Source organism: Urocitellus parryii, chromosome 8, assembly GCF_045843805.1.
Source record: "Urocitellus parryii isolate mUroPar1 chromosome 8, mUroPar1.hap1, whole genome shotgun sequence".
NCBI classification, from domain to species: domain Eukaryota; kingdom Metazoa; phylum Chordata; class Mammalia; order Rodentia; family Sciuridae; genus Urocitellus; species Urocitellus parryii.
The window spans coordinates 70,569,170-70,593,786 of record NC_135538.1 but is presented as its reverse complement, the minus strand read 5'-3'; the positions used below and the strand labels follow the sequence as shown (position 1 = coordinate 70,593,786).

The following is a 24,617-nucleotide window of genomic DNA, read 5'->3' as shown; positions in this document are numbered from 1 at the left end:
GAAGTTTTGCAACTACAACTAAGTTCTACAAGTTTTCATCTATAAGCAATGAATACACATAACAAATGGAACTAATTTTAAAGAGAGAGAGAGAGAGAGAGAGAGAGAGAGAGAGAGAGAGAGAGAGAATATGTGTGTGTGTGTGTGTGTAGAACTCTGAGCAGAACCTGAGGTGAGATTCCCGAGGCACCACCTTCAACACGGGTCCTTTCCACTGGGCAGCTGGGAAAGAGGATCAAGTCCTCCAGTTACAGGGCCACTTCCTTCCTAGACTATCTAAGGGGGCAGGGCATAGTCTCCACAAACATCCCCACCCCGCCCCCTGCTGGTTAACTGGGCAGACTCACTGCTCCAGCAAAGAAACCCCAGTGCCCACAAATCATTTGTGACCCAGACTGGTTCTTCCTGAATCCTGTGTTTCTCAGGAACACTGCACTCCACCACAGAAAAAAAATCTGATGGTAAAGCCCAGCTTCCTCCTGCTAGCCTCCTCCCTCACCGAGTTTGTTTTAGCTGGATAAAAGTAACTCTGATTAACAGCATTTACACAAACAACTTACCACTTACATCTAATTACCATATGGCACAATAATGATCATGCATGTCATTAAATATGTGCCAGATTAATTGTGTTGTTCATTGTACTTGATTACTACAGCAATCTAGACCATAATCAGGGTTCATTCAGCTCCACGGCTCTTTCAAGGTCATCCACTTATGGCTTAAAAATAATAGGATACTTCAAGCTAGTAATTTTGGGAAATAAGGTCTATTTTTAAAGCATTTAATAATAACAGCAGTAATAAATTATGGTAGCTACAGTTTATCCAGGAACTACCAGGTCAAGGCACATTGTGAGCCTAATGGTTCCACCCTCACCACAATCTTTCGAGGTATGGCTTACCCCATCCATCAGGAAGGGACTGTGTTGTGTGTCTGTGTGTGCAGGAGTTGGGGGGGTGACAGGAGTTGGGGGGTGACAGTCAAGGGAATCTGAACTGAGTGAGCAGAGGATTTTTAGGCAGTGGAAGACAGAAACCGACTGACACTCTCACAGAAGTTGACAGAGGAGGCAGAGTACCAAGAGAGGCAGGTCACAGGCAGTGAGTGCAGAGGAAGATGAACAGAGGTTCAGCTCGTCCACGACAGGACGACAACCTAAGGTCCAGTATCCACAGCAACATCCTAACGTCCTAAGAAACAGCTAGTTCACACTCAATCTATACAAGACTTGTTTGGCAAATGTATAATTAATTTAGAACTGTTTCTATCTCTGATAATACAATAAATCTTCCCCACTCTTTGCTGACGCTGGCCTTGAACTTGGTATTCTCCTGCCTCAGCCTCCCGAGACACTAGGATTATAGGAATGCACCACTGCACCTGGCTCACTGTTTATTTGATATTATTTTAAGTGTATAAAACGTTTCTAAGAACACAAGACCATACAACTACTAATAATAAGCAGATAATGTCGTTTGCTTAGTTTTATAATTCTTTGCTGGCCACAGAAAATCAAAAGTGTATTTAAAAAAAACTCAGCAGTTATTTTCTGTAACAAAGAGTATTAATAGAAATGTTAATGACATTTCTCTTCAGAGTTTAAGGATTAATTTATATCCACAGATGTTGACAGATTTTTTAGCAGAGGATCAGGAATCATTTAGACTCGAGTTCAAATTCTATTTCTGTTCCTTATTGACAATGGGGGCATCAATTAGAAACTTAACCACTGTAAACTTTAGTTTCCTCATCTGTAAAAAGGGTATAGTAAGTAATTCCTGTCTCATGGAATAGTTGAGAATTAAACTATATGATGCATGCAATAAAGTTATTAGCATAATGCCAGGCATTTGCTCAATAGTTGTTTGTTATTATTATTGCATGCTAAGTGGTCTATTTACAGACCTTGGTCATTTGAAACAAAAGTATTAAAGTCAAATAGATAAATGCAAAGTGCCTAAGAAGTTATGAAAGGAAAAGATGGCTCAATTGCCATTTATGAGCGTTTTACTTACCCATAAATACAAGAGATGTCAATAACCACATCTATCATATCACAGCAGAGCTCATAGGTTTGCATATCCACTGGAGTACTATCAGTTGCAATGTAAATTTTACTGACCACATCAAATAGAAATGCCTTTTCAATTCCAGAATTCTGAAACAAAAAAAAAATGCTGCCTTAAAGTGATAGCTGACTTCAAACTGTGTACAGTTTACATAAAATTATAGGCCAGCCCCAATATAAAATATAAATGAGCAAAAATTAAGCTACAAATAATTTAAGTTGCACCACTGCATTACAACTTAAACTTATTATCTTAAACTTTATAATGGACTTACAGAAGAGATGAAAAGGAGGGTTACTACAAATTATTTATTGTAGGTAAACAAATTGGGCACTATTTCCTAACTCTTAGGACTCTTTTGGCACATAATTCATACAGTGTTAAACAAATAAAAAGTTATTCAAGAAGGAGTCATCACCAAAAGCAAGTGTAATGGTTAATTTGAATTGTCAACTTGATTGGATAAAGAAATGCCAAGGATCAAGAGGATTATGGTGTGTCAATGAGGGTGTGTCTAGGAATGACTGGCATGTGGGATAGCCAACTAAAATGGAGACCCTCCCTAAGCATGGACAGCACCAACCAATAGGATGGCTTTGATGGAATAAAAAATTGAAAGAACAAAGAAGCAGATGGCATATGCAAGCTGGATTCCTCTTGAAAGGGTTCTTGATTGCTGCTGCAATTGTCTTGAGGATTGAACTCTCACTTCTTCATTATTTCAAAGCAGATTCTCCAGAAGCCGTTGATCCCTCTTGTTCTGGGGTTCCAGCCTCTTGGACTGTGCAGCTACTGGTTCTTCCAGCTCTCTAGCCCGCAGTCGGCCACTGTGGACTATCCAGCTTCTGATCCCACTAGCCAACCTAATAAGTCCCACTTTTATAATTATACTTCCTGTTGACTCTGTTTTTCTAGAGAAACCTGACTAATACAGCAAGCCTTATGCTCTCTATCTCTGGTAGGGTTCTATTAATGATGATGAATGCCCTCAACTTGAATAAACACTCTACTTATGCCAGTGAAGTAACACATTTTCGTTTTGGGAGTTAAACTCCAAAACTGAACAATATCAAGGAGTAATCTTCAAAAATCATAATTAAATGATCTTGAAATGATGTAAGAGCAAGCAGAAGACAGACCCTTTTCACTCTTGCAATGTTCCTCTGAAATTCTTCAAATGACTATAACAGGAGTAAATTATTTACTTACTGAGATAAAGATGTTTAGCAAATTCTCCAGAGTTGGGAGTTGTGGAATCAATTTCTGAACCACTTTGCTAAAAGCTTCAAATATTGAATGATCATATATGCTGGTCAGATAAAAGCTGAAAGAGAAAACAATATTTCATCCATATTTCCCTTTGAAGAATAGTTTGCTTAAGCTATGGTATAACACCAATAGTCTCCCTTCTGTATCTACAATCCTAACACATAAAACTACACCCTTCAGAATTTACAGTAACCTTGGTAAAAAATGAGTATGTCTTAATAAGCCATTCCCCATCACCTTCCCAAGTGCCAGAGCTGTACCTGTTCTATTCTGCTGACTGGCAAGCTTAAAAATGCATCCCTATTTGCCTTTGCCAGGTTCCATGCATTCTGCAAGAGAATCTGCACCTGATAGTCTTTACGCAAGCCTCTCAATGTCTAGCCTAGTAACTTAAATTATTGACAATGAATCATGTAACTTTTTTTATTCTCCAATTTTCAAAATGAATTGTGTACTACACCACCAAAGAATGAAGAAGTTGTTTTCCTCTGTAGGTATTTCTAGATGAATTATTTTTAGACTACTCCTTTATTTATGTTTATAGATACTATCATATTTATCAAGAACTGTAAAATTTAGCATCAATTAACTTCCTGGATTATATTCGTAGGTTTTGTATATGTTCTTTCACCTGAGGGAAGAAGCTTAGCTTTGACCATGTGTTAAAATAAAACACTATTTTCACTAAGGATTAGAATTAGCATGTATAATTCCAGTAACTTGGAAGGCTGAGGCTGGAGAACCATAAGTTTAGAGCCAGCTTCAGCAATTTAGTGAAACCCTATCTCAAAATAAAAAATAAACAAAGGGCTGGGATGTGACTCAGTGATTAAGCACCCCTGGGTTCAATCTCCGGTAATGGGGTAAAAAATAATAATAATAATTAGCATGTGCAAAACTTGTCTTTCCTAAGTCCTATCTCAGTGTCTATAGCACAAAACAGGTAAAGAAGGTAAATTTACAGCCTGTTCCAAGCCAACAGTGGTGAATGTGGATCCCAAACCTGCTTTTTCCCATCCTTGACTAGGATCCCTGAGGGATTTCTGTTCTCACCTGAGGTGGATTTTTTCTAATCCAGCATCTGCAAGGTCATCGTTTGCCCTCTGGTGAATATCTCTTTGAGTTTCAATTTTGTGGTCATCTGACAGACCATCCACTTTATGAATAAACACCTCGAAGTTGATGTCGGTGTTCACCTTGTAGGCCCTGGTCACCGTGAGGTGGAGCCTGGCCAGGGCTTCCATGTAGTCATCCTGGGAACAAAGGCAACGCCTGTGAGAGGAGGCTGCTCCACCCTCCCGAGCCTACCCCGTGGCTACTGCCCTTCAGAATGTCTTGCAAAGATTCCCCTTAGAACCTGGTTTCGTGGAATCTAAGTTTGAAAACCTAAGTTGTATTAACAAACAGAAGAGAAGGCTAACAAAATGCAGCTGATTTAGGCAGCTATAACCGAGGCTGATGAACACAAAAGATCCGAGTTGTAGTTTCAGAAAGAGAAATGACCTCACACCACCTCAGTCCTTCCCTGCAATATACTGTCCTCCCCACCTTCCAAGTCTCTTGGTGAACCATGAGGAACCATTAGAGATGGAGACACAACAGGGATTACTAGGAGAATTGGGAATGGGCTTAGAGAATAATTTTAGAAACGCTGGACAAGAGCAAAGTCAGCATACCCTGGGCCACAGCCCCCACCTTGTCCTCAGGGTCCCACCTGGTTTTTATAAGGAACTTACATTGGAACAGCCATCTAATTTGTCTGCATGTAGTCTGAGGTTGCTTTCATGACACAAGGCAGAGTTGAGTCGCTTTCCTCTGTGGAAGCTCCTCAGACACAGTACAGTATGCAAAGCCTCAGATATGTTACTATCTGGCCCCTTACAGAAAGCTCATGGACCCCCAATGTGGAGTAATTGCTCCAAACAGCGCGATCTATTTTTTTCTCTATTATGACAATGTAATAAATACCTGTGTATCAATCACTATTTAAAAAACAAAGCATTAACACCAAAGCTCTGTGTATTTCTCCCCATTCTCCCAACATAGCCCACTACCCAGCCACTCAAGGCAACTACTCCCGAGAGTTCAGTGTTTATTTTCACTCATCTCTTTACACCATACACATCTGCATCCCCAAACAACAGACAGTATTCATTTACATTGTTTAAAGGTTTAGTGAAGTGGCTGGGCAAGGTGGTGCATACCTATGATCCTTGTGGCTCAGGAGGTTGAGGCAGGAGGATCACAAGTTTCAGACCAGCCTCAGTAACTTGACAAGATCTTATCTCAAAATAAAAATAAAAAAAAGGTTTGGGGATGTAGCTCAGTGATAGAGCACCCGAGTTCAATCCCCAGTGCCACAAAACAACGAACAAAAAAATTTACAGAACTATCAAGTTGTATGTATGCCTTTTTCATTCAACATTATATCCAGGAGCTTTCATCTCTGTTAAGTGCATTAACTCTAGCACATAATTCCTTGTAAGGACTCTGTGACATTTCATGTAATGGATGGTCTACAATTTATCACACACTTGCCTGTTGATGGACATTCCAAATGTTTCTCAGTGGTTAGCACAGTGGTAACGCGAACACACACTACCCTGCAGGCTGATTCGGCAGGTCACAGCACCCTGAACGTGACCAGGCAGTGTGTGATGGTGCCAGACCCTTGCAAACACCTGGTGTTGTCAGAAGCTGAGTTATTGCCAGTTTGAAGGATGTGGACTGGTCTTGTTTTTATTGCAAAAAAAGGAATTTAAAGGACTTTTCACAACCACGCTCATCCCCCCCATTATGACTTCAAATCTGGAAAATACAGAAAGCCAATTTAACAGGATGTTTTGGGCATTCTTCTGTTCTCCAAACTAAATCAATAAAAATGCAGCCCTAGTCTCTAGGTAAATCAAAATATTAAATATACTAATAAGGTACTATGAAGAAAGAACACATACTCTCTGAAGAGTTATTCAAAATGAAAGGCAAATAGCAGACACTGGGCCAGCAGATTAAGCATTAAATAAAAACTACCATTACTACTGTACAGCTCCAATGGTTGAAATTCTAGAAAAAGCAACTAATCACCAGTGACAAGAAGCATTTCAGTGCTTGACTGAGTCTGTGCATTACAGAGATGGTCTGTGAAAGGGCCCAAGGGGAACTTTGTGGGTATAGAAATGCAGTCTTGAATATAAGGTGGTTACATGGCATATACCGTTAAATTATGTGCTTAAAACGAGTGCAATGTTATTGCATTATATTAATACACAAAAGAGTACTATTGCTTTCATCTTTAACTGAACAGGAAGTTAAGGGAACAGGTCTATAAGCAAAGTAACCCAATGTCTAGAGAGGATCACATCTCAAAATATTAGAAACCACCAGTCTAAACTCCTTGCCAAGCCTATAAAATGGTCTCATGACCAGCTAACTAGTAAAATAGCATAGAGCCTCAAGGGCCAAAAAGGAGGAACTGGGAGTATAGCTCAGTGGTAGAGTGCGTGCTTAGCATGGGTTCAATTCCCAGCTTTGAAGAAAAAAAAAAAAAAGACTAAAATTGACATTAGAAAGAAGAAAATTCTCCATTTATTAGAACAGAGGATTGCAAATGATTTTTTCCCACTGTTATTGTTTCCTATGACAAAATTTTAAAAATAAGGTAGAACATACTGTCTAGTTTCTACTCTGTAATTAAATCTAGGATTACAGGCAGGTAGGTCACAATCACCACCAACAGGGTCAAGTGGAAATTCTTTGGAATCCAAAGTCTTCAGGAAGAGAGGGACATTCTGTGGTCTCTTCTGGGGGTGGGAGAGTTACACTGAGCTTGTGGGAAATCACTCTTGCTTTCATTTGGTTTTATTTCACAACATTCTGTGAGGACTTAATTTCTCCTTGGGGCTATATTTATCTGGAAATCCTGTGATTGTGAGAATTCACAGTCAAAAAATAAAAACATGAGGTGTCAGACCAAAAGAATGCTGCTTAGAAATAATGGAAAGGACATCCAAGTGCTGTCGAGAGCCACTTCCCTAAAATCTGATTTCCCTTTATGCTCATAATCATGAAGATTCCTGCAAACATGAAAAAAGTAGTATATAGGCTCTGACTCTGGCTTTTAGATTATTCTTCATTTTTGGTAATGATAGCACTCAACAAAGTTTTCCTACTTCTTTTTCAGTGCTGGGGATCGAACCCAAGGTCTCAAGCATCTTCATCAAGTATTTTACCACTGAGCTATGCCCCCCCCCCCCAGACACCCTGGTCATTTTTAAAGTGTAACTGTAAAAGATGAATTCAAGCATTCTTATTTATACCTTTCTCTGACCTACAACAAACAAAACAAAAACCTTAAAACAAAACTAAAATAAGCCAAACAGAAGGTCTGCTTTTCATGTTCAGGTAACATTAAAACCAAATTAAAAAGTGTACTTATTTTAGCCAAATTACAGTCATATAATAAATACTTTAGATTTGATTGGAAATTTGAATTCCATAAATGCAAATTGCTATATTAGCACAATACAGTATTTAAGTAAGTTTTTACTAAGACATTGTGTCTCGAAATGAGTCATCTAGTTGGAATCTACTTACTATGGCCAGGACTAGTACTACAGCTACCTAGTTCAACAAGTACAGGCACAGGATTGGGCAACCCAAGGGAAAAGGGAGCTTAGAAGAGATGACATGGCACTGTGCACACGCTCTATCCACTCCCTTGGGGTCCAGGCAGGTCTGAGACAGGAAGGCAGAGGATACTGCCAAGGCCACAGATGGGCCAGAAAACAGGTCAGTACAAGTGGGACAGCCAGGAAAGCAGCTGCTGACAGCAGGCCCTAAATATGATTCAGGTGTCTACAAGTACACACAATACCAGCATTTCTGGGTGGGACAATGGGAGGGTGAACTGCTGTCCATAGATCAGGCATTGGATTTCCAGTCTCCCCCCTCCATACTTCCACCCTGAAGAACAGCTGCACAAGTACAGTGTGGCCTCTTGGAACTGAAAGACTGTTAAAAATTTCATTATTATATTATATGAATAGGCACCTAGTTCCTGATCCTTTCAGGCATGAGCAGTTTCTCAGAAAATGGTTTTCCAAGTGTGGTCTTAGAACCATGATAACCAACAGTCTCTATAACCCCTTCCTCTCTTGAGGGAAGCCATCCATGACCCATGTGAACTGTGCATGAACTAAAACGATATTGAAGCCATCAGGCAGGAAAGCCTGGTATCGGGAACACCTAGCACTAACCCTGCTGGTCTGAAAACACCTGGTTCATGTGGCTTCCTATCCAGCCCCGTCACAAGTTCAGCACAGCTTCGGACACGGGATGACCCGCTGGAGCCTCTTAGGGATGGATGTGGCTTGCCAAAATGCCAATCAACCTGTTTACTGCAAGACTCCTGACACACCAAGAATTGGGGCCCTTTTTCAGTTGTTCAGTTCCAGCTCCTATCAAGACTGGAAGACCTATCAGGATCAGGTGGTCTGCTTTTTATATCTAATTTCTGGTTCTGTCTCTATTTCTTACTAATTATTTCAGACATTTTATTTCTTAGGTGGCTCACACCTCCTGACAGGAACCTACCCTGGTGGGGTGCTGGGCACCCTGCAATACTCCCTAACACCCCTGGGCTTCTGGAAGACCAGGTGATCACACCAACAGCTGCCTAACGTGAAGGCAGGTATGCAATTTCAGAGAAATGTCAGGGAAAAAGGGAAATACCTGAACTTCATAGATGATTTAGCACACACCTAGAGGATCTGTTGCCTTTTACTCCCCAACAGCTGTAAAACCATCAGTCTATGGGACAGCCTGTGGTCTGGGCCTCAAGCCGCAGACACTGTGAAAAAGTGTTTGCAAGGCATCAATACCCAAACCCCAAAACAGGCACCCTTCCTAAAACCGATCTGCCAGAAAAGCACCAGGTCTGTTTCCTTTTCCCTCCTCCCATTTACAGACATTAGAGGAGAAAAACCCCAGGGTATAGAAACCCAGGTGTCAAAGAGCCAGTTTGGAAGGTTCATGTGAATCTCACTAATGGCTGGAGAATAGAGCCCTTCACCAGTCCACAGAGGTTCCTTATTCTTTGCTTCCAAGATGGTTGAAGGAGAACCTAATCAGGCTGTCTGTTGGTAAACTACTTTTACAACCCAAAACTGGGTGATGTAGGGGATATAACTTGGAAGGATTGAAAATAAGTGGACAAAAAAGCTATGATAAAACTCACCCTGTATCTGCTACTTATTCGTGTGAAGAAAGTTTGAATATCTATACAATCCCAATGATCCAACCCCAGCTTATTCTAGCATGGATAATAAATTAAGTGGAAAAACATCAAAATGTCCATCTTAGAAAAGATATTTATCTCAAATTTTACTTTTTAATAGTTATCTATTAAAATATATGACAGTTATTATGTCATAATTGTGTGTTAGTGATAATTAAAATTTGATTCAGAAGAAAAATGTTCACTTCAAACTTTACCTTCGCCGGACATGATGTACATTTAAATATACACTTATATAGATTTTTGGTGTACAGAACCTGTGATCTTTTACAGATGTCTGCCAAGGGGATCCTAAGGAGCGTGACACATATTTGGGGTCCTTGGCCTCTAAAGGTGGGTTGGCCGATTGCTTGTCAGGCTGGAAGAAGGGAGCCTTTTCTCTTTTGCGAAGTCTGAGGGCCGTGACTAGGAAAGACTGGTTAGGTAGAAAGGCCTATTCTGGATTTCAAAAACCAAACTGAAGCCATCAGAAATGAATGTGGGGAGATGTGGGGGCTGCAGGGCTTCAGGGCCATCATGCCCGAGGCACTGAGCTGTACCTGAGAGTCGATGACAAATATCAGTGCTCCCGTTCCTCTGAAGATCATCTCATAGTCAAAGGTGGGATCAAAAAAGTCAATCTGTCCCGGGAAGTCCCAAATCTGAAAATTGACAAAGGAACTGTTGGAAACATCTTCCCGGCATATCTTGTTAGTACTCTCCAGGAACAGCGTTTCGTTGGGTGACATTTTGTGAAAGACAACTTTCTGAATAGACGACTTGCCGCTTCTCCTCAGGCCCATGAGCAGGATTCTCGGCTTCACCTCAGTGCTGAAGGGATCGCTGAAGTCCAGCACTGCAGAAACCACAAAACAAGAATGAGAGTGAGTCGCTTTCACAGTGGTTAATTAGAGGAGTTTCACTTCCGCCTCCTGCGATTCATGAATGACAGAAGATGCTCTCCTTCCAAACACAGTCCTAACTACACCACCCAACTTGTGAAGGGGGCAGTTCCTGCAAGTGCAGACCACTGAAAGATACCCTCTCCCCACTTCAGGCCATCCCAGAGCCGGGCAGACACCTCTATGTATAATTTCACATCCCAAGCAGGTACTCTGGAATGTGAAGAGCAGAAAGTCCCCAGAGCAGACTGTCCATGGAGAGAACTCAGGTCTTAGCATTCTGGAGTAATGTCCTTCTGTGCGACATCATCAGAGTCTCTATGCACTAGAGGGATGCTTGTTTATTTGATCTTCACCTCTTTGGTTCTGCTCTCAGCCACAAAGTCCTGGAATATGGACATGGACTGGATGCCTCAGATTCAGACTATGTCAAACAGCAGGTGTCAATTTTGTGAGAGGTGGTCTTCTCCCAGGCCTACCCTGGCTCTAGGCCAACAGTAAGTAGCTATTAACCATACAGAGCTATTCAAATTTAAATTAACAAAATGAATTAAAAGTAGAAATCTGGATCCTCTTTGTATGACCTGAGTCATAGAAAGTACTTGGTACCTATAGTAGCCAAGTTCATAGACTCAGAAAATAGAATGGTGGATTATGGAGCCAGGGAGGGAGAGGAACGAGGAGTACTGAGTACAGATTTTCGGATGGGGAAATATAAAATGAGAAATGTTATATTATGTGTATTTTACCACAGTAAAAAGAAATTTAGTTCCCATTTCACTACCCCTGCAAGTGCTCAATAGCCACATCTGGGGAGTGGCTAACACAATGAACAATATGGATACAGAACGTGGTTGTCATCCAGAAAGCTGTAAGGTCAGCACTACGATAGCCCTTGGTAATAAGAATCCAATCCTAAAATCCTCTGCCAAGAGTCCCAGAGGGAGTAAGTTTACTGAATAAAAGTAGGAATTGGTATAAAAGCTCAAAACCCAGTAGGGTTTTCTTTTCTTTGTGTTTGAAACATATAGTGTTGGTTCCACAATGTTCTTTAGTCCTACAGAGCCACTTAATTTCTAAGCAGCCTTCATGTTTGACCAAAAGCATGTACATTTCCTAAAAGAAAAGGAAGTGTAGCCTAGTGGTTAAATGGTAGGGCTCTGAAGGCAAAACTTGGGGCTTGAGCTAGCAGACCTCGGAAAAGATACTTAGGTTTTAAGACTCTGTTTCAAAATGAGACAAGTTGATAATGGGAATAAATATTTCACAAGATTGTTATGGTAATTAAATGAGATCAAAGACCTAAAATAATTATTAAAAGTAAGACTCAGCAAAGGGCCAAAGGTTTTACACATATAAAAGAATGAAGTTGGATCCTTACCTCACACCATATACAAAAATTAACTCAAAATGGACTAAATGCCTAAAATGAAGAGCTAAAACTAAAGGGTTAGAAGGAAATACTGGTGTAAATCTTGGTGACCTTAGATCAGGTAATAGTTTAGAACCATTTAGATTCTTTTCTCAATGGTTTTTTAACTATGATACAAAAAGCACAAGCAACCACAAAGAGGCAGGGGAAGCAAACTGGGCTCCATCAAAAATTTAAAAAGAAAGTAAAAAGAACCAATATAATGGAAGAAAACATTTACAAGTCATATATGTGATAAGGTCTAGTATCCAGACTAAATTAACAACTCTTACAATTCAACGCTAAGACCACCCAAGAAAAAATGGGCAAAGATCTAAATAGACATTTCTCCAAAAAAGATGCTTCACACATCATTAGCCATCAGAGAAGTAAAATCCAAAACCACAATGAGATGCCACTTCACACACACTAGGGTGGCCAGAATTTTAAAAAGACAGATAGTAACAAGTGTTAGTAAGGATGTAGAGAATTGGGACTTTCACACACTGCTGGTAAAATGCAAAATGTTACATTTTGAAAAATAATTTGGCAGTTCCTCTAAAGTTTAAATATGGAGCTACCATATGACCCAGCAAGTCTACTCCTAGAAATACACCAAGGGCTGGGTAGAATGCTTGCCTTGCACGCACAAGGCACTGGGTTTAATCCTCAGCACCACCAAAAAGAAGAAGAAAAAAATACACCAAAAAAAAAAAAAAGAAAGAAAGAAAGAAAGAAAAAGAAAACATATGTACCAGTAAAAATTGTATATAAACTTATAATAACCAAAAAATAGAAACAAACCATGCCTATTAACTCTCAAATGGGTTAAATGGAATGTGGTATATCCATACTATGGACTATTATTGAGCCATATGAAAGGAATGAAGTACTGATTCATGCTAAAATGTGGATGAACACCGAAAACACTACACTATATAAAAGAAACAAGACACAAAAGGTTTCATATTGTATGGTTCCTTATATGAAATGCCTAGAATAGACAAATCCAGAGACAAAAAGATTGGTGATTGCCAGAGCTACAGAGAAACAAAAATAAACAGTAAACATTAATTGGTATGTGGTTTCTTTGGAGGAAGAATATGTTCTGGAATTAGGTAGTGGTGATGACTGCATATTCGTGAATATACTAAAAACCACTGAATGATAAACTTTAAGAAGACAAATATTATGTATGCTATGTGAAATATAACTCAATTTTTTAAAAAAGCTTCATGAATGACCAAAAACATAAATACATAAAAGAGCTCTCATTAAACTTAAAGATGAAGTAAAGAAACAAACATCTTTTAAAAAGAATATAAACAAATATAGAGATAAATCTACATTAAATTATTTTTTCTAAATTTCTTTTTGGTTTCCTTCTGAATTATACCTATGTCTTTCTCTGTTCCTGGTCCCAGTCTAACCATAATCCAAGAGAGACTGGAAAGTAATCTTTTATTTCTCTGTTGTAACTAATAGTGCTCCTCACCCAAAAACTCTGCAGTTACCTAAAGCACATGTTAATAATTGACAATATCTTTGTAAATTTCATTTATTATATGATATTTTGACATTTGCATTTGCAATAGGCATAGGTAAACACACAAATTTCAGATAAAACAATGATTAAATAAAGAAAAAGGAGATGAGATATGCATAAATGGGACTCCATGTCATGGTGTGGAGATGAGGTGATTCTCCAACAGCTTTTGTGTTAATGCAGAAATATTCAGAGGTGAAATGACTGGACCTAATCAGTCGGACTAACTGGGTGGGAACTATAGGTAGGTGGGAGGTAGCTAGACTTGGGTCACTGGGGCTGTGCCTTGAAGGGTGCATCTTACCTGCTGCAATGTGCCATGGTCTCCTGGTTGCCACCAATGGAGCAGCGCTCTCTACCAAGCCCTTCTGCCATGATATTCTGCCTCACCTTCAGTCCAGAGCAATGGAACTGACCCACCACCTATTAAACCTCTGAAACCATGAACCAGAATAACCTTTTCCTTTTCTAAGTTGTTCTTGGGTATTTTGATCACAGAGACAAAAAGCTAACACATTCCACAATAAGCTACATCTCATCCCCACCTTACCACACACTCCTTTTCAGTTCAACTTATCCAACAAATTGCTGTTGATTTATAGGATCATATCATACTGATATAATATTAAGTTCACATTACTTATACAATATCACATGACTTACACCATCTAAAATGTCACCAACTTTCTTCTTCAACATGGATTATATGATACAGTATCACCAATACAAGTCTATCTCAGCAAACTCGGATCATGAATTGAAAAAAAAAATATAGGACTTCAAGTTTAAAGATATCTTCTTTTTCGATGCTGGGTGCAGTGGCACACTCCTATAATCCCAGTGGCTCTGGAGGCTGAGGCAAGAGGATTGCAAGTTCAAAGCCAGCCTCAGTATTTTAGCGAGGCCCTAGGCAACTTAGCAAGACCCTGTCTCAATATAATATATATAAAAAGGCTAGGGATGTGGTTCAATGGTTAAATGCACCTGGGTTCAATCCCTGATATCAGAAAGATATCTTCTCTTCCCAAACTAAATCCCTAAGGATAATAGAAAAAGTATACATAGTAAATGGGGAAAACAGAAAGCATTTCCTTTAAAATCTGGGACAAGACAAGGTTGCTCACTCTCATTGTTCCTATTTAATGCTAGAAATTCTAGTCAGAGCAATTAGGCAAGAGAAGGAAATTAAAAAAGACAAAAATAAGAGAGGAGTAAGCCAAATTATCAAGGTTTGCAGGTGATATGATCCTATACCTAGAAGATCCAAAAAATTCCACTGAAGGACTGCTAGACTTAATATACAAATTTGGCAAACTAGTAAGTTACAAAATCAATAACTTTCCTATACACCAACAATGAACCTGCTGAGAAAGAAATTAGGAAAACAATTTCATTCACAGTAGTCTCAGAAAAAAAAAGAAAAGAAAAACCTAGCAATAAATCTAACCAAGGAGATAAGAGACCTCTACAATGAAAACTATAAAACATTGAAAAAAGAAATTAAAGAAAACCTCAGAAGATGGAAAGACCTTGCATGTTCATGGATAGAATTAATATTGTTAAAATAACCATACTACCAAAAGCAATATACAGATTCAGTGCAATCCCCATCAAAATACCAGTAACATTCTTCACAGAACTGGAAAAAAAGTCCTAAAATTCATTTGGAAGAATAAATATAAGACCCAGAATAGCCAAAGCAATTCTAAGAAAAAAAAAAAAAAATCAATGCTGGAGGAATCACAATGTCTGACTTGAAATTATATGACAGAACCTATAGTAACAAAAAATGCATGGTACTGGCATAAAAACAGACACACAAATAATACAGAATAAAAGACACAGAAATAAACCCACACATCTACTGATCCTTGACAAAGGTACCAAAAGCATACATTGGAGAAAAGGCAGCCTTTCTAATAAATGGTGCTGGGGAAACTGGTTATCAGTATGTAGAGGAATGAAACTAGACCCTTATCTCTCACCTTGCACAAAAATCAACTCAAAATGGATCAAAGACCTTGGAATTATACCAGAAACTATGCAACTTCTAGAAGAAAATGTAGGGTCAACACTTCAGTAGATAGGCACAAGCAACACCTTTCTCAATAGGACCCTTAAAGTTCAGGAAATAATGCCAAGAGTTAATAAATGAGATGACATCAAATTTAAAAGCTTCTGCACAGCAAAGGAAACAAAATCAGGAATGTGAAGACAGAACCTACAGAATGGGAGAAAATCTTTGCTAGCTATACTTCTGACAGAGGATTAATATCTAGACTATATAAAGAACTCAGAAAACTTGGGGCTGGTGTTATGGCTCAGCAGTAGAGCGCGAGGCCCTGAGTTTGATCCTCAGCACCACATAAAAATAAATAAATAAAATAAAGATAGTGTGTATAGTGTTCATCTACAACTAAAACATAAATTTTAAAAAAAAGAACTCAGGGGCTGGAGATGTGGCTCAAGCGGTAGCGTGCTCGCCTGGCATGCGTGCGGCCCGGGTTCGATACTCAGCACCACATACCAAAGATGTTGTGTCCGCCAAATACTAAAAAATAAACATTAAAAATTCTCTCTCTCTCTCTCCTCTCTCACTCTCTCTTTAAAAAAAAAAAAAAAAAAAAGAACTCAGAAAACTTGACACTGAAAAATCAGATAACCAATTAAGACATGGGCAAGTGAATTAAACAGACACTTTTCCAAAGAAGAAATACAAATGGATAATAAGCATATGAAAAAATGTTCAACATTATCAGCAATTATTAGGAAAATGCAAATCAAAACTACACTGAGGGGGCTGGGGTTATGGCTCAGTGGTAGCACTCTTGCCTAGCATGCATGAGGCACTGGGTTTGACCCTCAGGTCCACATTTTTTAAAAAAATTAATTAAAAAAAAAAACTACATTGAGATTTCATCTTATACCTGTCAGAATGGCAGTCATCAAGAATAAATGCCAGAGAGGATGTGAAAAAAAGGAACATCTTTATACTCTTGATGGGACTGCAAAGTTAGTACAACCACTACAGAAATCAGTATGGAGGTTCCTCAAAAGCCTGAAAACTTCATACGACCCAGTAATACCACTCTTTGGTATTTATCCCAAAGAATTAAATTCATTGTACTATAGTGATACCTAAATACCCATGTTTATAGTGACACAATTCACAATAGCCAAACTATGGAACTGGCCTAGATGTCCATCAATGAATCAATGGATAAAGAAAATGTGGTATAAATACACAATGAAATTTTATTCAACTATAAAGAAAATGGAATTACGTCATTTGAAGGAAAGTGGATGGAACTAGAGACCATTATGTTAAGTGAAAAAAACTCAGAAGGTCAAGGGTCATATGTTTTCTCTCCTACCTGGAAGGAAGCTAGAGAAGAAAAAGGAAAAGGAAGGTGGGCGGAGGTCTCATGAAAATCCAAGGGAGATCAGTAGAGGAAAGAGACAAGAGGTGGGATGTGGGGAGGGAGGGAAGGTGCTGGGGAATGATATTGGCCAATTACATTGTTATATTGTGTGCATGTGTGAATATGTAACAAATTTCATCATTATGTATAACTATAATGCATCAATAAGAAATGTGGAAAAATAAGAAACAAACAAAAAGATAAAAGTTTCAAAAGAATAATTGTGGAGAAAAAAAGATATATAGAATGAGAAGCAAGTGAGGGAAAGAGTGAATTGGCAAATTCCCCCTGAATGCAGTCTAAAGGGATAGAGCACAGGAAAGTACCCCATAACTGTCAGTGACATCAGAAATAAGATTCTGAAGTCCCATTGTCCTGCCAAAGAAGTTCACAAAAAAGAAAGAATGCAGAATATGAAGGATAAGCAATATTTAACTAAATAATAAATAAGCCTTTCCCAGGTTAAGGAAAGAGAAAACTCAAAATAAACAGGCCCACAAAATTTAAACAAAAGGAGAAATTTAAACAAAACCATAAGCCCACACCTAAAAAAAAATCATAACTTTAAAACATCAAGATAATAAAATCCTCGCAAGTACCAGAAGAAGAAAGTTATTACCTGCAAAGGAATCAGAAAGATTTGTAACAATCTTATTGTCAGCCCACTTAATTTCCTTGAATTACTAAAGGATGTATTCCTGCAAGAAAAATATACCCAACATGTCCAGCAATGCAATAAACAATGGAAAACAAATAGTGAAAACTATTAAGTATGTACTGATTTAATTTTTTTTCACTAAAAACTAGAACCTAAAATTATAGACAATGTAGAAACAAGAGGTTGTTAAGGAAGAGTTAAGAACACTATGGTTCTTGTTTAAAAACTAGTTTGGGGTGGGGTGCATACTCATCTTGCATGAAGCCCTAAATTCAACTCCTAGCACCACACACACCAAACAACAAAAGCATAGTTAAGTATTGAGTATTAATTTTGCTTTAAATATAAAGATAACTATCTGAAAGCAGTAGAAAAGATAAAATTTGGGGGAAAATTGTACTAGGAAATGATCCAGAGGTTCTATAGCACATAGTAAAGAATAAATAAAGAGGGAGGGATTTAGGGGAGGTAAAGAAAGGGAATTTGAGCTGGGCATGATGATCCACACCTGTAATTCCAGTGACTCTGAGGCAGGAGGATTGCTAGTTTGAGGCTAGCCTCAGCAACTCAGTGAGACCCTCAGCAACTTAGCAAGACCCTGTCTCAAAATAAAAAGGACTAGGGATATGACTCAGTGGTTGAGGTCCCTGGGTTCAATCCTCACTACCAAAAAAAAAGGGGGGGGTGTAAGGAATGAGGTAACTTTAAATAGAAAATATATTCACATAATTATAATCTTTCAATGTATAGAGTCATAAGGGACACAGAGAGAAGAAGAGACAACATTCTATTTTAGGTTTTAATTTACAAAACTCAGACAGACAAACTAAATTCCAAAGATGCACAAGAGCGCTGTAAACCTCTGATATTTCCATTTGACTTTATATGCCAAACACAAAATTTTCAAACTATTAAACACTCCTTAAATTTCGATTTCAACTCTACGTTTTCTCTTTAAATGGTTGTCTTAAGGTTTCTGTTTTATGAATATAATAAAAAATACTGGTAAATGTGCCCAAAATAGATGCTTGGGAAACATTGGTGGATAAAATGGTATGTAAAACATACCTTGGAGAAAGGTAAAAATCTAGTCTAGATCATGTAATGCTGTCATACAGATACAAAAGATTACTAGAACTGAGGGGGAGCCAGAAATGAACCCACACATATATGGACAATTGAGTTTTCTATTGTCATTGTTTTGGGTTTGGGTTTTTTGGTATTGGAGACTGAATCCAGGGATGCTTAACCACTGAGCCACATCCTCAACCCTTTTTTATTTTTTAATTTGAGACAGGGTCTTACTAAGTTGCTTAGAGCCTTTCTAAATTTTTTTTAGGTCTCACTAAATTGCTGAGGCTGGTCTTGAATTTGTGATCCTCCTGCCTGAGCCTCCCAAATCTCTGGGATTACAGACATGTGCCACCACACCCCCAGCAACAATGGGGTTTTGACAAAGATGCAAAGGCAGCTCCTGGGGAAGAGATAATGACTGTCACCAAACAGTGCTATAACAGGATATCCATATGCAAAAAAGAAGGAGGAAAAGGAGGAGAATTGCAATGTACACCTTACACTATATATAAAAATTAACTCAAAATAGATCACAAGGGGAAAAATTGATCATAGGCCTAAACGTAAAGTCTAAAACCATAGAATTTCTGAAAGAAAATATTATGACCTTAGGTTGAGCAAAAAACTCTTTGTCAGGCACAGTAGTGCATGTTGGTAAACCCAGTGACTTGGGAGGATCACAAATTCAAGGTCAACCGGAACAATTTAGTTAAGACCCTGTCTCAAAATTAAAAATAAAATAAATAAGGACTGGGGATGTAGCTCAGTGGTTGAGCACCATTGGATTTAATCCCCAATACAGAAAACAAATTTTTTTCCTTACATATGACATCTTCTCCACTTCAAAATGGGTGAACTGGATTTTATTAAAAATTTCCAGCTAGTTTCAGTGGTGCACACATCTGCAGTTTCAGCTGGCACAGGCAGGAATATCGCTTGAGTTCAAGGATAACCTAGGCAACATAGCCAGACTCTGTCTGTTTTACACCTGAGGAAACTGGAAAGAAATCTGCCCAAGGTCACATGCCCAGTATAAGGCAATATGCTCACTCAGAGCCTTTGCCACCAATCAGCTCTCTTTGTCACATTAAATACTAAATATAGTCTAATTTGCATATGTTATAAATTAAAATTTATACCAGACCTTCCAAGCATTGTACAAAATGGCTTAGTGACAGCTCTGGAAACTTCTAGCTTCAAAAATTCTATATCCATGATTTCCATCATATCTATGATTTCCAAGCCTTAAAGTCAGAAGACATTTGTCAACACAAAAAAATCAATCAGTGGGCATTAAACAGCAATAGAACTTAACAACAACAAAGAAGCGAAAGAAGATACTAGAAAATTTCAGAGTACATGCATAGTTAAGTGTAAATACTACTAAGTGAGACTTTTGGGTTTATTTGCATGTATGTCAGTGCTGGTTCATAACATACATTTTTTACAGTGGGCCATAGTCAAATTTGTAATGACGGTAAGTGATGCCCACCTGTAATCCCAGCTACTCTGGACCTATGGAAGATCACAAGTTCAAGATCAGCCTGGGCAACTTAGCGACATCCTGTTTCAAAATAACACTTTTAAAAAAGGGCTGGAGACATAGCTCAGTGGTACAGCACTTATCTAGCATCCACAAGGCTGTGGGTTCAAGCTCCAAAACCTCAAAACAAAGCAATAACAAAAATTTGTATACTACCATTATAGATCAAGAAAAGTTTCTTCTACATCAGAGAAAGACTGCTGCCAAAGTTGGCCCCTCTAATCCTCTCCCACCCTCTCCTCAAGTATCTTCACTTAAGAAACCCCACAGAGCCTGGGTAGCTTGATCAGAGCAACACCAAGACTTCTAACTTGAGGGTCCAGAATTTAAGTCCCCATCCAAGTGAACTCAAGAGTACACTGTGAGTTCCCCAAAGGGCCCCGCTCCACAACGGGAGTGGCAGAGGCAGCGAATGCTGATGGGAAAGGGAAGCCTCCTTGCTGGTCCATCAACATCTCCTCCCTGAGACCACTACTGTGTTGGGTTTAATAAGAACAGCCCAGAAAGGCGAAAGTCTGAAGGAGAACACCGGATGACAGCTGCTCAGAAAGGGGCAATCAAACGGTGGGTCTTCAAAAAAAATATGAAATCAGAAACAAGCTACAGAAGGACTTGAAATGAGAGAGGCAGCCCCAGAGGTTCAGAGCCAAAGGGAGGTGGAGGCAGTTGCTGAAGTGAATGAAATTTGTAAGAGGGTAGTTTGTTCTCACTTCATGAAGGTTCCCTGAAAGCCTGCCAAGTGTATGGCAGGGCCGTGCAGGGCTGCAGACACAAAGAAAAAAGACCCGTCTCTTAGCAATTAGAGGGGAACAGAGAGAAGAGAAACAGCTACAATGCACAGCTAGCTAGGTGTCAGGAGCACCGAGCATGTCTGAATCTTATACAGGAGGCAGAAAAGAACTGACAGGGAAAGGCTGCTCCAGGGAGAGATCTGGCACGTTAAGGAGCTAGAGGTGAAGGAATGCAGTTTGAAGGCAAGAAGAGGTGACATGTGGTCCGAGGGTCCCAGGAGCATTTAGAGTAAAATCCAGCTGCTACCTTCCTCTCTGGATCCAGAGGTGCTACAGAGGCTGTCTCCCACCCACTTTCTTCTGCCCCACTTTCTTTCCCTCATCCACTCAGAACTTTTAGAAACTTCCTCACCTTAGGGTCTCAACTTGCTTCTCCCTCTACCTGGGAGCCTTTCCCAGGCTCCTTCTCTGCACTCAGCCCAGCAGCTCCATCTCACCTCCTCTGATCTAAAATCACATCCTATCATTTGTGTCTCACAGTCCTTATCACTACAAAACAATTATCTTTTTATTGTGTACATGTGTCTTGTTAGCTTCTGTACTGTCTCCTGCACAGGCAAATTCGATGTAGCATAAGGCTTGAGTTCAACAATTAAATCAGTTGACAGAGCTACCTCACAAATGCCATGCTCAGAAGTTTGGAATTTAATCCCCAAAACATGAGGAAATCACTAAGAATTTCAGGGGAGACTAAGGTGATCAGATTTGCACTTCAGGAAGTTGCCTCTAGAAATGGACTCCCTGGAAGGGTTAGGGGTGGAGGAGTTAGATGGCTGTTCTAGAACACAAATAAGAAGAGATGGGACCAAGGTACAGGCTGTGAAAAGGGATAGAAGGAATGGATCTGTGAGAAGCTCCGGCCCATGGCCCACTGGATGTGGGGGACAAAAGAGAAAGAAGACCTCAGTTCCTGACCTGATGGCCCCTCTCACCAAAATGGTAATGGGGAAGAGGCCGGGCCTGCATTTGAACTTGCTGAATCTGAGGTGCCAGTTGTTCTGTTGCTCCCATGAGATGGGGCCTCAGAAGAGAGTTAAGAATGTGAGGATGCTCACAGGCTGGAAGAGGGAATGGAGGGTGCTGAGGCAGTCAGTGCCTGGTGGCCCTTTCTCCCCCTGATCTTGTTGGCTAAGGGTTGAGGGGTTTCAGCCTTGGTCACTGCAGAATAGCTCAAACCATCTCAGTTCAACATCTCCCAGCAGTGATGAGGTAGTGACCGCCTACAAAGCATATTCAGTCCTCAGGTCGATTGCATTTACCCTCCCATACTAATCAATCAAGTTTCAATCAATGACGTTCCAGGGAGAGACTGATAGATCTAGAGATCTGCTGCAAACACTGTTCCTATAGTCAGCATAATGTTCATATGCTCAGCAGGAATGTGTCCTACACTTAAACGTGCTGGGAGGGTACAACTCCTGTTAGATGTTCTTATCCCAATAAACATTTTTTTTTTTAAATAGCTGAAAAGTAAATAAGAAGATACATGAACTAATCAGATAATACTTATGAGACATGTAGGCACTGAAAACCTTTGTTTGTGGAAAACTGTTTATACAACAAAGGCAACAAAGCAGGTCCTCACCTGGGGATATATAGGTATATTTTGGGCCATGGATAACAGTAAGCTTACTGGTTTTCATTGGTCTTTATTTTCTCCATATTTTGGAAATGTCACTGTGGCCCTTTGCCATCTCTGCCATATCCGTTTACTGTAGCTTGGACAAGGGTTCACATGCTTGTGGCTTGGTTCCCAGTGTGGTGGTGTTGAGGAGGTGGAATCTTTATGAGGCAGGCCTCATGGAAGGTACTTGGGTCACTGGAGGTACCACTCTCAGAAGGTATTAAAGCTGGTCTCAAGGAACAAGTTAGTTCTCAAGAGAGACATATGTTATAAAGTAAGGCCACCCCACATCCTTGGCTGGTTTTCTTTTCTGCTTCCCTGCCATGCTGCTACCCACCAAAGGGACTCTTATAAGAGAACAAACAGATGGAGTTGTCTCACCTTGGGTCAGCCTCCAAAACTGCGACTTAAATAAATCTCTTTTCTTTACAAAGTACCCAGTGCCGAGTACTCTGTTATAATACCAAGCCCTTCAATATGTGAAAAATGAAAAAGGTTGCCATTTGAAGAGAGAGAAGGTATTGGTGGTGATTTCTGCCTTTCTCTAATTTATTTATTTATTTTTTTGGCACTGAAGATTAAACCCAAGGGTGCTATACCACTGAATTATGTCTCCAGTACCACCCCCACCCCCATTTATATTTTTATTTTTGAGACAAAGAGTCTTGCTGAGTTGCTGAGGGTCTCACTAAGTTGCTTAGGCTGGCATTGAACTTGTAAACCTTCTGCCTCAGTTTCCTGAGTTGCTGGGATTATAGGCATGCGTGGCTCTCCTTTCTGTAAATTTTTAATACCATAATTCTTTATTTTTTAGCAAACCCAGGGCCTCATGCATATTAGATAAGTGTTCTATCCCTGAGCTCTCCCAACCCTAAAAATATATTTTAAAGAGGGCTTTTTGGTACACTTTTACACTTTAAATTAGTATAACCACCATGGAGGTTCATCAAAAGACTAGACCCGGAACCTCATGTGACCCAGTTATAGCACTCGTCAGTATTTATCCTAAAGAATTAAAGTCATAGGACTATAGCAAGACATGTGTAACCAAGTTTATAGCAGCACAATTCACAAGAGCCAAACTATGGAACTGGCCTAGGTGTCCATCAATGGATGAATGGATAAAGGAAATGTGGTATAAATACACAATGGAATTTTATTCAGCCATAAAGAAAAATGAAATTATGTCATTTGCAGAAAAGTGGATGGAACTGGAGACCATTCTGTTAAGTGAAATAAGCCAAACTCAGAAGGTCAGAGATCCTGTGTTTTCTCCCGTATGTGGAAGCTAGAGAGGAAAAATGAAGAGAGGTGTGAGGGTGGATCTCATGAAAATCCAAGGAAGATCAGTAGAGGAAACAGACCAGGTGAGGAGGTTCTGAGGAGCAATACTGGCCAAATTATATTGTTATATTGTGAGCATGTACAAATATGTAACAACGAATCTCATCATTATGAATAACTATAATGCACCAATAAAAATGTGGCAAGAGAAAAGATAATAAAATTTAAAAGGGAGGAACATTTTTTTCTTTAGTCTAAAATGTGGATATAGCCAGGCATGATAGTATATGCATGTAATCCTAGTAACTCAGGAGGCTAAGACAGGAGGATCACAAATTCAAGACCAGCCTGGACAACTTAAGTGATCCTCTGTATCAAAATTAAAAATAAAAAGGGCCAGGGATATATATAGCTGAGTGGTATAGCACCTTTGGGTTCAATCTCTAGTACCACAAAATAAATAAGTAGATAAAGAGATAAAAATGAATTTGGATCCAATAGACTGTGTACCACAAAGTATAGATTACTACTGTTTGTATTTTATAAATAGTTTGTAGCTAAGTACAATTAAACTTATTGTAAAAACAAAACAAATTGAGAATTCAGAGCTTCCTACAATAAACATTCAGCAGACATTTATTGGTTAGGTCAATTAAATAAAAGTGCCTGAACAGAATTTAAAGTTAAATTAACCAAAGCTCACATCAACACTTGAAACTGGTCAGATGGGTCAGCTTTATGCCTAGG

The 24,617-nt window shown here is 39.3% G+C and overlaps 1 protein-coding gene across 1 annotated transcript in view; it reads right to left on the bottom strand.

Annotated features, from left to right (window-relative positions):
• Positions 1-24,617, bottom strand: part of Rragd (Ras related GTP binding D) — a 40,900-nt gene that overhangs the window by 8,489 nt on the left and 7,794 nt on the right. Inside the window, exons 2-5 of the mRNA XM_026411226.2 lie at positions 10,176-10,471; positions 4,395-4,594; positions 3,282-3,396; positions 2,019-2,161 (exon numbers count right to left, since the gene is read on the bottom strand). Of these exons, the coding sequence (XP_026267011.1) occupies positions 2,019-2,161; positions 3,282-3,396; positions 4,395-4,594; positions 10,176-10,471 (754 nt within the window). The remainder of the gene's footprint in view (positions 1-2,018; positions 2,162-3,281; positions 3,397-4,394; positions 4,595-10,175; positions 10,472-24,617) is intronic.